The sequence below is a fragment of the Phoxinus phoxinus genome, assembly GCF_949152265.1.
Source record: "Phoxinus phoxinus genome assembly, chromosome: 18".
Classification (NCBI taxonomy): Eukaryota; Metazoa; Chordata; class Actinopteri; order Cypriniformes; family Leuciscidae; genus Phoxinus; species Phoxinus phoxinus.
In genome coordinates this window covers 16,810,805-16,826,515 of record NC_136893.1, presented here as the reverse complement: position 1 = coordinate 16,826,515, position 15,711 = coordinate 16,810,805, and the positions used below count along the sequence as shown (strand labels likewise).

The window sequence follows — 15,711 nt, the reverse complement described above, 5'->3', positions numbered from 1 at the left end:
ATTTATATAATAATTCTCCTTTCATCAGCATGTTATAGAACCCCAGAAAAAACATTCTTGCAGCCAAATGCTTTCTCAGAACACCTGTAAGAAAAACAGTTACATTTCCAGTTACATTATTAAACATTTTATGTATATTAGTTAGCTTTATATTTATTTAAGGAAATAATTGATCAAACGGAGTATACAGTATATCTGACAAGCTTTTTGAGGTGGTTCTTTGTGTACAAAATCTACCCCCTAGAAAGCTGCAGGCAGGTTCAGTAATTGAAAATAATTACATTTCAGGAATATGGGAAATTGGAGAACATTAATGGTGGACCGTAGTCTCTCCTAGCTTGCAGAGCTGAATGGAGAAAAATCAAGCCTGTGGGATATCAAGAAGAGTTGGTGTGTGTGTTAAAGACTTTTTGTGTGAAAAATACTTTTCCATTTCAGTAAAAAGTGTTTTATCAAACCTGACTTCTTGTCCTGTCATAACTGTGAAATACTTTGCCATGCAATAATATGCCAAAGGTCAAGCAATTTCACTGTCTTCATTGCACGTTCACATATGTCAGTGTGTGCATTTACAGTTATGAGTACAGCGCACTTATGCTAGGTTCTGTCTCTTAACAGTGGAGTTTATGTGTGCTTGTATTCTGATCATGTGCAGGAGAAAATAGCAAAAAGGACATTCAATCAATAAACTCAATTTCAAACAGATTTATGTGTCAGGTGGGGTGGCACTGCTGCAGTGCAGATACAATGAACATTTGTGAGTGTGTGTATGGAATGTGAATCCTGATTTCAGTTTCCCACTCAGTCTCAGTAATACTACAGTATCATATTCTGGGCAAAATTGTACTTGCAGTTGCATTTTCTATTTGTGCACACGTCATTTACAACATCTGCCAAATTTTAAATGGAAAAGCAAAGTCCATTTGACATTTCATTTCCAACATTTGTGCAGGAATGGCACAGTGATATTGAAACAGCAGTGGCAATGGCTCCGATTGCAATTTCATTTTCTCAATGTCACGCTCCCTTCTTGCCAAACCTCAAAAGAAATTGCATCCTGCCTATAAATTGCAATCTCTATGCCAACAAAGGATGCCTGTCAGTCATTTGCTGCGAATGTGAGGTGTGTTTGTGTGGTAAATTGGTCAGTTTTATTTGCTATGAAAATAACATTTAGAACTGGCATGGGGCGTTACATACATCAGGGGCCGAACACAACATCCATTTTAAATAAAGATATACAGTGGCCTCATTAAGTTATTCCAGTTAAACTGCATATGACATATTTCAAGCCATTAAATGTTAAATATTTCCAGTAGACTGGGCCATTTGATTTGACAAATGTAGGATAGTGTTTAATCAATTTAAAAACTATCCTCTGTTATGCATAACAAAGAGCTTATAAAATTCTAAATCAAATGCTGCTTTAGGGGCCGTTTACACGACACCGTTTTCAACTAAAAACGGAAACTTTTGAAAACGGGATTCAAACTGCAAGTTTTTGACAAATTCTAATTAAAAATCCATCCAGAGCAGGATCAACAGTGCAATTCAGACCAGATCTGTTTGAGAAGCAGCTCTTCAGCTAAATACTGTGGCTCAGGGGAGGTGAGATTGTATTTTACACAATGTGTACGATGATACATGACCCAACACTTCAGCTACTCAGGTCTATATTTAAACAATTCATAACTGATCAAACATTTCTGTTCTTAGAATGTGTTCTGTATTCATACTACCTTTTGAAATAAATACCCTAATGTACCTGGTCTTTATGGTCAATAACCATTGTAGCCTATAGGTCAGATATGTGGGACTGCTATTCTCTTACTATTGCTGCAGTATTATGTATACTATGCACATTATGTTAAGGACTCGAATGGCATACTACATTTGCTAAAAATGTGAAGTACCTAGCCTAAAAGAGCCTATAAATCGTCATATCCCACTGATTATCCATTTCTATTGTTATGGATGAACCAGAATATTAGCCAAAAGATACTGGGCAGATTTGTGGAAATAAACGTGATGATAATTTTTAACATGAAATAACGCCTTCTGTTTCACATTGTATTTTTTAAAATAGTAGGCAGTACACAGTGTATACTGCACAGTATTCAGTAAGTATGCTTGGACTTTCCCAGGTTTCCCGGCTCTGGAAAAGGTTCAAGAATGTGTACAAAAGCTGGAAGGGAATTAGTAATGACTAATGGGTAGAGTGGGGACAGCAGCACTCTGTACAAGAATAAGACCTTAAAATACACTGTATTTCACACCGCAAGGGTTATCTTTTAGAAAGTGACTCAGTTTCTCCAACACAACTCAGGTATCTGTAAACAATAATGACACAGTTTGCCAATGGGTAAGTGAAAAAAAAAAAAAAAAAAGATTTTCAGGGACTGGCAAGTGCAATGCTGACCTTTAGACGACCTTGATGTGAGGGTCGTAAGGGCCTAAACTGAACTATGGCATTCACTATGTGAAGAGACTGAGTCATTCTGAACCCTCTGCCAAACTACAGTTATTAATAAACTGCCCGTTGTTGGTGTGTGAACAGCAATAATATCCTGATCAGAAGGGGAGGGAAATGTCTGGTTATATACCTGGTTATGCTCATTGCATATTTGAAACTGAGCTGGAAAAAAGGCTAGTTGAAGCACTTGTTGAACAAATGGGTGGTGGTGTGTTTAAACAATGCATGTATGAAACCCCCCCTCTTCATTATACTTTGGCCTTTTTATAGCATGGAAACAAGAGAGCAGCTGCCCTTTCAGTCTCCCTCCCTTGTGCGTTCTCTGACCAGCTCCTGTTTGTGACAGTGAGTTATCTTTATCTTCATCTTTAACTCTCAGACTTAGGAACATATTCAGGCTGTCATCTCTCTGACTCACACACACTGAATCAACAGCACCCCTCACACGCTCCCATCTAGCAGACTCATTTCATCGACGCAGCTAAATCATGGCGGACAAAAAGGACAGCAAGACTCCCAGTAAAGGCAGTGTGATGAAAAAGAAAGAGAAGAAAGTGGAGAAAGTAGAGAGTAAACCTCAAAAGGAGAAAGAAAAGAGCAAGGTTAAAGATGAAAAGATGACGAAGAAGCCGGAGAAGACCCCAGAAAATCAGCAAAAAGATGAGGAGATGCCACAGGGAAATGGGGAGATAGCAGAAGGAGCCAAAGGCCCTGTCAAAGATGAGGAGTTTGAGCTGGAGCCTATGGAGCTGCCTCCATTTGAGATCATTGTAGGGTACGATATCCTTCACTTATACTAACTGGAACCCATAATAGCCCTATTTCTATCACTCAGTGAGAACAGTCATACATCCTTAGCATTTTTTGTATTGCAAAAATAGCTTTTCACTGGGTCAGTACCTTTAATGGGACAGCTTTGTACCTTAGTTACCCTAAATGGTTCCTTAGTACCTTAAAGGCAAATTGAAGCGCCTTGAAACACGCAGCATTATTCAATGTGTTGACGTAATTTCCACTGAAACAGGAAGATAGGGTGGACTTTTAGCGTTTTGTTTATATCATATTGGCCAGAGCCGTTGAGCTTGGTAAAGCCGCATTCCTCCTAATCTCTAACCGTTTCTTCTCTAATCGCCTCCATATCATTTAAAAATATAGCATTCTGTGCAGAATTAAAATGTGTCCGATAGGTTTGCGAATATGATACGTGTCTCTGGACCGGAGCAGACTGTGCGCGTTGCTTCATTCACCCCAATGCAAAGCATAAGTACACTGTCTGAATTGCTCCCTATCCCCTATAGTGCACTATATGCCATTCACCATGTAGAAAATAGTAAATGTGTGAACAAGTGACCGATTTTAAATAATTTATCCATATTGGCGGAAGTGAGAGACTGTACGTTTTGAATGCTTATATCTTCTAAACACAAATTTTGTCGTTGTTTTGGAGCACACTATAGCTTAGATAACCTTAAGGCTAACATATTCATACTAAAATGCCAAAAATTCACAACAGCATGGTATAAATGTTGTGTGAAGAAAAGTTGCATTTCATCTATTATCAAGGTAGAATCATTTTCTCTATACAACATTGTAGATAAACTTTTTCACATTTTATTATACAGCATGAATGACACCACAATCGATTTTAAGATTACTTCACTTAAAATACATTTTAACAAATTCAAACTTGATGGACTAGAACTTAATGTGTATTTATCGCTCTAGAAATAATACTTAGTGGGATCACCTCTGACAACAGATACATCTCAAATTCCACCCTGCTGGGTAACAATGTGAATTAATTGCTTTAAACCCCAGTGATTTTTGGAATATTTTTTTTCTTTAGGATGTAACTGTGTGCTATTCAGCGCAATCAATTTCTCTTTTTTTGTCTTTATGAATTTTCCTGTCTTGCCACAGACTAGTAGGCGTATCCCTAAACCATGATGCTTTTGGGACTTAATGACTAAGTATGTGGACACCAATTAACCAGTTTCACTATTCCAGCTACACCCAACAACAGAAGCATAAAATCAAGCACAGACAATCTGCAATATCCTAAAAGATTTACAGGAGCTCTGTGACTTCACCAAGTGAGCTCTATAATGTTTACTGAGCCTAATGTGAAAAAACTTGAGTGACCTGAACAAATCCAGACCTGAAACCACACTGGAATGAATTGATCTCATGGTTTAATGGGAGCAAATCTCCACAACCATGATCCAACTTAGTGCAAATCCTTATCTGAAGAGTATACGCTGTTAGAGGACCTGTTTACCATTAATGTCTGGTTTTGAAGTTCAATGTTCAGTAAGCACATAGGTGTGGTGTTTAAGTGGCCATATATTATTGTATTAATATATGTAATATATTTCAATAAAGAGCTCTATACAAGCCTATTAACTCCCCTTGAGTCACTGTAAGCCTAATAGTGGCCACCCAAGCAGAAACACTTCTTGCCAAAAGTGAAGAATGAATTCTTTTTTTAAACACACAACTTTTTTTTTTTTGCCTGATTTTGCTGAAAATAAGAGATCTACAGATTTTGGCCAGTCGGAAATGACAGATTTCACAGAAAATCGCAGTTTATGAAAGGCACAGACTTGATTTCATCAGTCGGAGAATATGTGTTTGAGAACACGTGTGATATTTTATAACACGTATTATTTTCATCTGTCATGTGTCTCCTAGCAGCGAGGTGCATGTCTCTACATGAGTATGTTGCGTTCGGAAGAACTAGTTTAGTAATGTGTGAATCTCAGGCTTGTATGATGCCCAGTTTTTCTCTGTAACCATTTACAAAAGTGTATGATGCCAAGTGTTTTAAAATCGGTTTGTGTGGTGTATTCCAGTTTTCTCACAATGGAATGTGTGAGTTTATGTCTTAGGCATTGTTTGCACTAATTGCTGGAATTCTTAACAGGAAAGCTTATAAAAATTGTCAGGCATTACTTAAGACTCCAAATGTCCTTCTTCCCACAGAGACAGAATGAACCCAACCTTCTTCAAGTTCCAGTTTAAAAACGTGGAATATTCTTCCGGGCGCAATAAGACCTTCCTGTGCTACCAGGTAGACATTCAAGGGGGCGCTACAGAGACGGACGGCCTTCGTGGTTACCTGGAGGATGAGCACATGGGTTCACACGCTGAAGAGGCCTTCTTTCAACAGGTGCTGGCCTATTACGACAAGTCACTCCAGTACACAGTGACCTGGTACACGTCCTCGAGCCCTTGCGCAACCTGCGCCGCTAAGCTTATCGAGATCCTGCAAGCACGCAAGTCACTGCGCCTTAATATCCACTGCTCCCGCCTTTTCCAGTGGGAGGAACCAGAGATACAGGCCGGACTTCAGGCGCTAGCTAGGGCGGGATGTAAACTACGCATGATGAGGCCATTGGATTTTGCGTATGTTTGGTCTACTTTCGTTGAGAACGAGGAAGATAACTTTGCACCATGGGAAGACTGTCAAGATAGCTATGATTATTACGATGAGAAGTTGTGTGATATTTTAAAGTAGGATAAGGAGCCGCTGCTGGCCTATGATTAAGATTGTTTAATACAGCATATGTATTACAGCATATGAATTGCCTTTAAGGAAATTGGTACTTCAAAGAAAATTATTACAATCAACCTGTCATTTTAGCAGTGTTGTTTCTTCTGTCGACACTATTTCTCTTGTAACATCACATGGCTGACTTTACATACGTTTATAATCCAATTAATGAATTCAAACCACACTCAAATATAGTACTTAGTGAGGTATCTCAAAAATAAAGGATATCTTACATTCTTAGAAAAATATTTTTTGTTGTTAATATTCCTATTTTATAGAGTAAAATTTGAACAATGGGTGTAATATAAAATCCAAGCATTAAATTGATTATTTTCCAGTTAATTCCAAATATATTCTTTTGCAAACCAAAATATAGTTTGCTTTGCTCTAAGCATCATGCACTGTAAAAAAAATGTTGGTTTAACTTAAAAAAGCAAGTTACCTTGTTGCCTTAACATTTTTAGTTCGTTGTAATTAAAAATTTGAGTTTATGCAATGAAGAAGAATGGTTTAATAAACAGAAACTCAAAATAGTATGTTATCTTCACATTAGTTATCGAAGTTGATTTGACAAAAGATAAAAAGTTGTGATAAATCATGAAAATATTTTTTTACAGTGAGGTTAAATATTCAAATTTTGTCTAATATTTTGAAATGGTATAGTGAATAGTCTCATTGTAATAAACATGATTTCCTATCATGAGCACAATCTAAAGACAGCGGTATAAAGGTATGATGCTTTTCAACTTCTGCTGATAATAGTAAAGCAGTGGATCAAAACTGCACATTTTAGCTGCATCTAATTGGCTAAACACACAGGTTACATTTGTTTCCAAAGTAAAAAATAAAGAAGTAAATATGCCTCACAAGGAATAACTGTAGTTTTTATAATGGTTGTTTCACTAAAACGAGAGACTCTGGCTCTGCCCACGTGCGCGCAGTCGCACACCCGTTTTTAGGTGGGAGTGAATGGAATTAATGAGCTGTGTTTATTGAAGATTAAATACACTAGAGTCACTCGGTTTTTTATACTCTCTATTTCAGAGTACTTGCATTTTAATTATGCATTGGTATATAAAGACAGTTTAAACAAATTTGAATAAAAGTTTTTTTTAGACAATTCTGACCTACCCTACCTTTAAAGGAGAACTCCGGTCAATTTTAACATTGAGCTAATTTTTTTTGTAAATTTGGAGTGCTGTCAATACAGAGAACAACGACAAAAATAGGTTTTGCCTATCTGTGTTATCCTCTTTTTAAAATTTGCACCCTGTTGACTTCAATGGGGCAAGTTTTAAACCTGCTTTTAGCCTCTTAACATCCTTGATGTGTCATTACAAGTGCCCAGCCATGTGAATGATTCTTTTAGAGTGAACACGAGTGAATCTGACTGCAGTAGATGTGAAAGATATGAATAAAAATTGTGTTATTTCAGCCAGCGCAAATACCTGTATTTACATCCTGTTTTCGGTCAAAGTCCAAAGTAGTCGATTGTCGAGTTCACGCGCGTGATCATAGGTAACTAAACCTATGCGCGTGAACTCGACAATCGACTAAGTTCTCCTTTAAGCAACCGAATGTCTCCAGGAGGAACTATACCAAGGAATCTATTGGAAATAAGAATATCAGAATACTGCTGAAATAATAATTTATGGGTCATTTATAGTGCATTTATACTGTGATACACTTACAATAAGTAATATGTTACTGTCAAAAAATGAACTTGAAGGCATAACATATTAAACAATATCTTAATTTTGAGATTCAAACAATAATATTATTTTATTTAATAATTACTATTTCCCCCGCCATTAAGGATCATTTCTAAATACTTTTGCAGAGGTAATCTGGGACAACATTGACAGATTTGAAAAGTAAAATAGTCAGACATGCACCCTCTAGTGGTGAAAAGAACGTCGAAATTCTTAGTGTATATAAATAGAACAGTCTTTTTTTTTCTACATTCTTCAGCAATTATGTATCCCAGAACAAGACTAATAAACACCCACCATACAGCATGTTGTGAAATTCCATTGGAACAAAAAGCAACCCGTAGACCATTCTTTAAGAACGGTTAAGAAATAATGTGAGTTTCAGATCTGCTGTCGTCTAGAGATTGAGTACACAGTGATGGAGATGTTTGTGTCCTGGAAGACCGCTGTAATAATGGAAGACACATTTTCCCATTTCAGTTTATCCAGACCACAGCCAATCCTAGTAAGAGAAAATGACTTCAGTTGTTGCAGTCTATTCAGCAGAACAATAAAAAGTCATTTGAAAGACAAGTTACGCAAAATTGGTATTGAAAAATGCAATTATCAAGCTATATTTGAGTATTGACAACTGCAGAATAATTTATGGTAGAATAATATAAAGGTAGAATAATCAAAAAAATTATTACATTTAAAATCAATATATGCGTTTAAATTCAAAATAGTGCTATTATTAAACGTGTCAGTTTACCGAGGCATGGATATACTGTTAACGCCATTGGCCAAGCAGTGTTCCCTCATAGACACAAGACTCTTTCTGAGAATGTCATAGGTGGGTTTATTGGAGTACTTTTTCTTTGTGACCTAATGTAGGAAAAAGGCGGAAATATAATTTTTGATGAACAAAGAAAGCTGTAAGTCCAGAAAACTTTACTCTCATCCGAATTTATTTAGTAAAACATAGAACAGATAAAACCCAAAAGCCATCTTACCAGGTAATACACAAAACGATCAGATCTTTTAAGGACTGCACATTCCCCAGGTTGCTTCTCTGCGCAAAACAGAAGCCAACAAAGAAAACTGAGAATCAAATGCATGTGATTTGAGTGTTATATGAAGTGCACTTGTCAGTAATGATAATTCACACTCACTCTGAGCCAGAAGCTCCTCAGCTCCAAGAAAATGTTCCTTGAAGAGCACAGCGATCCCTGCTCCCATGTGGCAGTCTTCACTGATGCAGTGCGCCAGGGCATCGGTGGACGGACAGGTGAACAAATCTCCTCTCTTGTGGAGCAGCCGCCATGCCGAGCTGCACGGAAGCTGCAACAAATGAGGAAGAATATAAAGCCTGATATCACAGACAGGACTTAGATTAAGCCAGGATTAGACCTTAGTTCAATTAGGACATTTAAGTAGCTTTTATAAAAAGTGCCATAGAAAAAAAAAATTACTGGTCTGCATCTTGAGACAAAACAATGGCACTGACATATTTTAAGATATGTCAGTGCAAGTTGCTTTCAGTTAAAACTGCTCAAACATGCATTTTAGTCTGAGACTAGGTTTAAACCTTGTCTGTGAAACAAGTGAAACCTGGCAAACATGACAAAAATCAGTCCAGTCCTCCAATAGGCTTGTTTAAGATGAGCAAAATCTGCACAGAACTGATCACCGGTGATCAGCGCGAGATGCATGCCGGTAAGAAATGTGTCTGAGTGTGTGTAAGGCGGACGTGTCGGATTCTGCAGTCGCGTGCAGTGGCTCTCCACCATAGTGACGGCGCTGATCAAAAGCACCATGGGAAACGACTGGCTGACGCAGCTTAAAGCTCATTGGTTTAAACAACCGTGATGTATTTGTTCTCTTTTAAAATGTTGGAATTGAAAACTCTGATATTGTGTTTTTATATGTGTGAGTATTCCCAAACTCTCTGACAGTGTGATCTCTTTATGGGTTATTTTATTGTTGTCATATTTATAAAAAATATATATAAAACATGTATGTAATCAAAGTAAAAATGATTGATAAACGTCTTTGGTATGTAATTAAATAACAAGTACTTTGGGTGTCTTGTTCATTATATTTATTTTCATATAAAAGCAACAGAACTTAAGTTACATCCAGTTTATTAGCAAAACCGTGCAAAAACCGTGACTTGCCATTCAAAATACGTGTTTATCAATCATTTCTACTTTAATACAGACATATGTTTATATATATATATATATATATATATATATATATATATATTTTTTATATATATATAAAATGACATCACACAACCCATATAGAGATCAAACTGTCAGAAAGTTTGGGAATATTCGCTCATAATTTAAACACATAAAACATCAGTTTTAAAATCAAACATTTTAAAAGAGAACAATAGGCTACATCCCGGTTGTTTAAACCAATGAGCATTACCCGCTGTGTCGTCAGCAAGTCGCTTTCCATCATGCTTTTGATCAGCGCAGTCGGTGGAGAGCAACTGCGCTGGACTGCAGAATCCGACACGTCCGCCTTGCGCTCGCGAGAGTTTTTTGACATACGTCAGCGTGAGATCAGAGCCAGGAGGACCGCACTCGGACACATTTCTAACCGGCATGCATCTCACGCTGATCACCGGTGATCGGTTCTGCACAGATTTTGCTCATCTCAAACAAGCCTACTCTGGCATTGAGTAATGATATTCATTGAGTGACTTGCTCATTAACTATGTGCGTGTAGACGAGCTGCACCAATCACATCGGTGTATCTGATATAGGCGGGCCAGAGGCGAGCTAAACAGATGGCAACAGTGCTGTGACATCGAAGTCATTAGTAAACATTGCAAGATGGCTATGGATGAACACAGTTGTTTGAAAAGGCTTTGGCTTTTTATCAAAAAGAGGAACAGAAGATGGCGCTCAAACCGTTCCTTTGCAAGAAGGAAGTTTTTGCTGTTTTGCCAACCGGATACGGCGCTCTAGCCTTAACATGGGTACGGGAAAAAATACGCACTGCAAACGGAGTATGTGTGAAACCGCGTAATCTACCAGTTAGCTCCGCTAAACTTTTGTGATTGGTCGTAGTGTTATATCCAATTGCGTTCAGTGAGATTATAAAACGCATGCTTGGTGCCGTGCCGAGCCTCGAGTTCGGCAATTTTCATTACTCAATGCCAGACCCTTAAAGGGTAACTAAACCCCTGGTCAGAGCCTGACTCCACCCACTGGCAATATTTGAAAAATGCTGGAAAAGTGGGAGGGCCCAGCAGAGGGGTGGGGCGTGCACCTGAGACACGTCTCTCTGTAGGCAAGGGCGTGGTTAGCTGGTACCCTCTTGTCACAGGGTCCCATAACATCCAATAGTAAAATTCAACTGCAGTAGCCACCGTTCAACCTGAAGAGGGCAGCACTCAGACGTTTTTAAACCACATATTGTAGAATTAAAACACTTTATACCCAAATGTCAAAAAAATTACTTGAATCAATGAACAGCATTAATAAAGCCCCAGTCTTACAGATCATTAACTAAAAAAAAAGTTGTTTTAGGGTTTAGTTATAGTTACCCTTTAATATTTCGGATTTGGGTCTGGATTTCCAGGCTAGACAATGGCATACTGCATCTGAATTCAATCTCTTCTGTATTTAGCCAACAGCCAAGTTGAGCCACCAACACCTTAAAAACTTTTTATTTTATTTTATTCATTTTGAGGATCATTTCCAAATGCTTTAGCAGGGGCAATCTTTACACATATTTGAAAAGTAAACCAGTAAGACTCAGCAAGTAAAAAAACTAATATTAATCGAATGAAAACATAGCCCTACCTTCCGCACGATCTTGTCCATCTTGACGTTTGAGCAGGGAGGGACTTCACTGTGAGTATTTTCCCACTAACTATCTATATCTAAAATGTAATGCAGGCTCATATAGTCAATCAATCATGAAACTGTAAAATCATTGTTTTGGTCAACAGAAAATGCAATTAATCATTGTTTAAAGTTACAATATATATGAACATTTACATTTATGATTAAAATAGGCACAAAATAAAAAAACAGTGACATCCTAACATTTACGAAGAACTAAGGTGCACAAACATAACATGTTCAAGTATTTCGAGATACCCTGGCCTGGTTGGATACATTGTGTGTTGGCTAGAGCTGGTGGTCTGATAACTTACCTCAACAATAAAGCTGAATGTGTGCTCTGTGTCCGAAAACACATAGACAGTATATAAACACTGATAAACACTAACACTGGTTTCACTTTGGCTTCTAGCTTGGTTAAATTGGTTGTATTGAAAGGCTTGAGTGCCATCTAGCGTCAGGGAGTGCAAGAGCATCCTGTCTATATCCATTTTAATTAAATAAATATTCGTTCATATTTTAAACCCTAAAATGGGCGACGTATCCTGCGGGATACAAACATTTGAGAGGCAGGGAAAGTGTACGTCTCATTTCTTGGTTTCATGTTGAAAGTGTGTTTGTTGAGGATATTCAGATCTTGTTCATACATTCTCACGGGCAGCATTTAAACACAACATGACCACCTGTAGTGGGAAATCTACTTGCCCTCAGATAAAAGTTTATATATTTCACATACTTCTACTATATTTGGAGGGGATTTACATGTTTAAAAAGTTGTTGTTGCGTTAGCTTACCATGTTTGTGCTGAAATTTTATGAATTTAATTTGTACATTTTTCATAATATGTCTGTAAATGTTTGTATCTCCTAGGATATGTCGCCAGTTTGCGGGTATTTTTAATTGAAATTTGCGTATTAAATATGATACAGTAGGCTATAATAATAGGATATATTAATAAATATGCATTATGCTTATTGTAACAGAATTTTACAAAAAAAATGTAATTTAAGTAATGAGAGAATCATTTTTTTATTTGTCTATAATGTTATAACATGCATTGCCAAACAAGCTTTCTTTTTTCAATGATTGTAGGCTATACCCCCAAACTGGTGACGTGTCCTGGGGGATATAAAAATTAAAATCAAAACGTTTTTTTTTTTTTAAATCATGAAATTGTATTATTTGTCCTAAAATATGAAGAAGAAGAAAAAACAATATGTTCTGATTTCTCTTTATGCCATTTTTAGGGTTAAAAATGGCATAAAATTTATCTTGCCGTTTTTAGGGTTAAAATACTTACAATACAATTGTATGTTTTTGTGGTGACAACTGATGACATCCTGGGGCTAAAAGTTATTTGCAGTTAGGGGATAGCAATATTGCAGATTATAACACAGTTTTAATAAAACAGTCTGCAATATGATTGGCAATGCAGTTACTGTAGAATTACTTTTTCTTTTTGCCATATGAAACAACTGACAAAAATGCATGTCACCAAATTGTATCTAATTCTATAGCGTGAGCTTGTAAGAAATGAGAAAACGGTGAAATTAATTCATAGTATATTTAAAATATGATTGATGAGTTTTATTTTTGAGAAATCTACAGATGCAAATACTTTTACTATTGTTACCTTCAAGAGACTTTACAATATTAATATATTTACAAACATCAGATATGCCCATTTGTAACTGATGGATGTTATTTATAATAACAGAGTATGCCGCAAAAAGTTAAACAAATGCACCTTATCTGCAGAATAATAGATCAATATTTAAAGTGAGCCATCCACAGAGCAACAAAGAATGAAAGAAACAATAAAGAAAAAATGAATACATGCAGATAAACTGTCAAAAAAGAAACGGGAGATAGACACTATGGTAAAAAAAATGTATTGGCTATATATAATTTGTACTGATGACTCAAGATTCACTTTCATGAACCATGACTAAAACGGTAGTTGAGAAACTGCATATGTATATGTGGGCTAATTTAAGGGTTGTTTTGGTGAATGTAGAGTTCAGGAGTTGCGGCGTCTCTGTTCATTGATCCAGTCCCCGGGGTTCACGTCCATCTGCAGCATCTTCATGACCCACTTGTCACGTCGCGCCCCGTCAATGAACTCGTCCAGAGACAACTCCCCTGTGGACGCAGGACAGAAACTCAGCATCAGCTGCTTTATACAGGCATATATGTAAGGAGGAAAAAGCCGAGAGTTTGGCTATAGCCGTTTAGTGACTGTCTAGATAAATAATGAATCATAGTAGGTTTTACCATCTCCGTTCTCATCCACTAGCTCAAATATTCGGTCCACCACCTGATCTGGGGTCAGTAGGTGACACTCCTCATCAAGTTCACCGTGGCAGGCTTTCTTTAGTCGGTAGATTGACTAAAAGTAAAGTAAAAGATTTTAATCATAAATGTCTTCTTTACCGTGTTATATCATCTCTGCACACAAATGTCCTGCTGTCATCTGGACTAATCCCACGTAAACGTCTCACTTGAAAGTGATGAAACCAGTCGTGAAATTGTAATCTCAAATGCAACCAGAACACATGGTTATGGCTTTCATTCTTTTTTTCTTAAATCAAGTAAACCACTGAAAAATTGTAATCTCAAGGGATGTTTAAGTCGGTGTGATTGACAATGGGAAAAGGACACGAGGGATGATTACCTCCACAATCTCCTTGAGCTCTGTTTTGTCGATGCAGCCGCTCCCATCCTTGTCATACATTTTAAAAGTCCATTTCAGTTTGTGCTCCAACTTTCCTCGCAGCACCAGATTCAAGGCTGCAACGTATTCCAGAAAATCAATAGTGTTGTCCTACGAAAAAATGAATGAGAAAATAGGAATGAACTGTCAAAAACATGTTCAAGTACATATATTACATATGCCTCTAGGAATGTATATTATATTGTTAAGTTATTTTTGAGTGTCTACACAGTCTCCTACAGAGTGTTTATGCCTACTTTGTGTAAGGTAACTAAAATTGAATCACTTACCCCATTTTTATCAAAAGCACGGAACATGTTTTCTATGTAATCTGCCGCTTCCTGGTTTCCAGTTACACCGAAGAAGCTCTTGAACTCGTGCATGAAGAGGGTTCCACTCGGACATTCAACCACAAACTTTTTATACCACTCCTGCAGTTCAGCAACATCAATTTCTTTATCGTCGGATTCCTCACTGAGTCGTTGACCCATCACGAAAGATGACAATAAAAAACACAAGCTTCTCTGCTTATCACATCTGGCAGTTTCACTTTCCTGGAGTTCTCCCTGATTCAGACATCCCAATAAACCTTTAAGCCCCACAAAATGATGATACAACACTGAATATGTCTGATTTAGGACACAAACGTATATCACCTTTAAAAATATCAGAAAAAAACTGAAGTTAAAATTGACAAAAGTGTAAAAGAAACCTCAACCTTTCAGCGAAGGTGCTCTACTGGCTTGGGATTCAGCACAAGGACTATTTTGGATCACATGACTGCAAGAGATTATTCATATCAATCCATGTCGGAATCAATTAGCTTGACACAAGGCCAAGAGCTTTGCTATAATTCAACATTTAGTGCACAGAATGTTCCATTCCTCAGTTCCGCAGGTTCAAGGGTCTCATGTCTGAACATAAAACACGACCTTCCTATTTTTACCTGTTAAATTAAAATCATTTAGGTTTAAGATTAAGCCACAAAATACAAAAAAAATATTCCACTTCCTCACTGTAAAGGGAATAGATGAAAATACATTTAGACATATTGGTCCCAGGCAGCTCTGTGTATCCATGAAGGTCTTGCATATACAGTCAAACCAAAAATGTATTCAGACACCTTCAACAATTTACACATTATCACAGTTTATTCGCTATAGTTTAGAAAATGGTAATAAAATATGACAAGAACTCAGAGTTATCAGATCAGTTGATATTTCACTGGTTTTGGCCATCCTTCTGTCAGACTGTCTCACAAATGAATTCGGTTGAATAGCTGTCAGCTGTTAAATTTAAGTACACGATAAGATAATACCAATTTAGGTCGAGCCATTCAGTCGGTGGTGTAAAAAGGTCGCATTAGCAATTACAGAAAAAACACTTAAGCAAATCATGGTCAGGTCAAAGTGTCT

At 37.1% G+C, this 15,711-nt stretch overlaps 3 protein-coding genes across 3 annotated transcripts; 1 reads left to right on the top strand and 2 right to left on the bottom strand.

The window, feature by feature from the left end:
- The first annotated feature begins 2,779 nt into the window (after nt 1-2,779).
- apobec2b (apolipoprotein B mRNA editing enzyme, catalytic polypeptide-like 2b) lies at nt 2,780-6,648 on the top strand. Its single transcript, XM_079589669.1, has 2 exons — nt 2,780-3,248; nt 5,456-6,648. The coding sequence occupies exons 1-2, from the start codon at nt 2,962-2,964 to the stop codon at nt 5,988-5,990; spliced, it is 822 nt and encodes a 273-aa protein (XP_079445795.1). The 5' UTR covers nt 2,780-2,961; the 3' UTR covers nt 5,991-6,648.
- On the bottom strand, nt 6,640-12,039 carry oard1 (O-acyl-ADP-ribose deacylase 1). The gene is made up of 7 exons (XM_079589671.1): nt 11,898-12,039; nt 11,542-11,621; nt 8,890-9,058; nt 8,731-8,789; nt 8,490-8,602; nt 7,550-8,240; nt 6,640-6,949 (listed from the first exon to the last, which is right to left on the bottom strand). Exons 2-6 carry the CDS (start codon nt 11,560-11,562, stop codon nt 8,120-8,122), a joined length of 483 nt encoding a protein of 160 aa, XP_079445797.1. The 5' UTR covers nt 11,563-11,621; nt 11,898-12,039; the 3' UTR covers nt 6,640-6,949; nt 7,550-8,119.
- A 555-nt stretch (nt 12,040-12,594) lies between these two features.
- Nucleotides 12,595-15,080, bottom strand: guca1b (guanylate cyclase activator 1B). The gene is made up of 4 exons (XM_079589670.1): nt 14,587-15,080; nt 14,258-14,407; nt 13,858-13,972; nt 12,595-13,725 (listed from the first exon to the last, which is right to left on the bottom strand). The coding sequence occupies exons 1-4, from the start codon at nt 14,785-14,787 to the stop codon at nt 13,604-13,606; spliced, it is 588 nt and encodes a 195-aa protein (XP_079445796.1). The 5' UTR covers nt 14,788-15,080; the 3' UTR covers nt 12,595-13,603.
- Nucleotides 15,081-15,711: the final 631 nt, after the last annotated feature.

Bases quoted from the DNA above. Each gene is read 5' to 3' on its own strand.
- oard1 (XM_079589671.1), bottom strand. From the start codon at position 11,562: ATGGACAAGATCGTGCGGAAG. The intron at 8,790-8,889 runs GTGAGTGTGAAT...TGTTTTGCGCAG, and splicing joins TGAGGAGCTTCTGGCTCAGA to AGAAGCAACCTGGGGAATGT. The intron at 8,603-8,730 runs GTAAGATGGCTT...TTCCTACATTAG, and splicing joins ATCGTTTTGTGTATTACCTG to GTCACAAAGAAAAAGTACTC.
- apobec2b (XM_079589669.1), top strand. From the start codon at position 2,962: ATGGCGGACAAAAAGGACAGCAAGACTCCCAGTAAAGGCAGTGTGATG. The intron at 3,249-5,455 runs GTACGATATCCT...TTCTTCCCACAG, and splicing joins CCATTTGAGATCATTGTAGG to AGACAGAATGAACCCAACCT.
- guca1b (XM_079589670.1), bottom strand. From the start codon at position 14,787: ATGGGTCAACGACTCAGTGAGGAATCCGACGATAAAGAAATTGATGTT. The intron at 13,973-14,257 runs GTAATCATCCCT...CTTTACTTTTAG, and splicing joins AGCTCAAGGAGATTGTGGAG to TCAATCTACCGACTAAAGAA. The intron at 13,726-13,857 runs GTAAAACCTACT...CTGCGTCCACAG, and splicing joins AGTGGATGAGAACGGAGATG to GGGAGTTGTCTCTGGACGAG.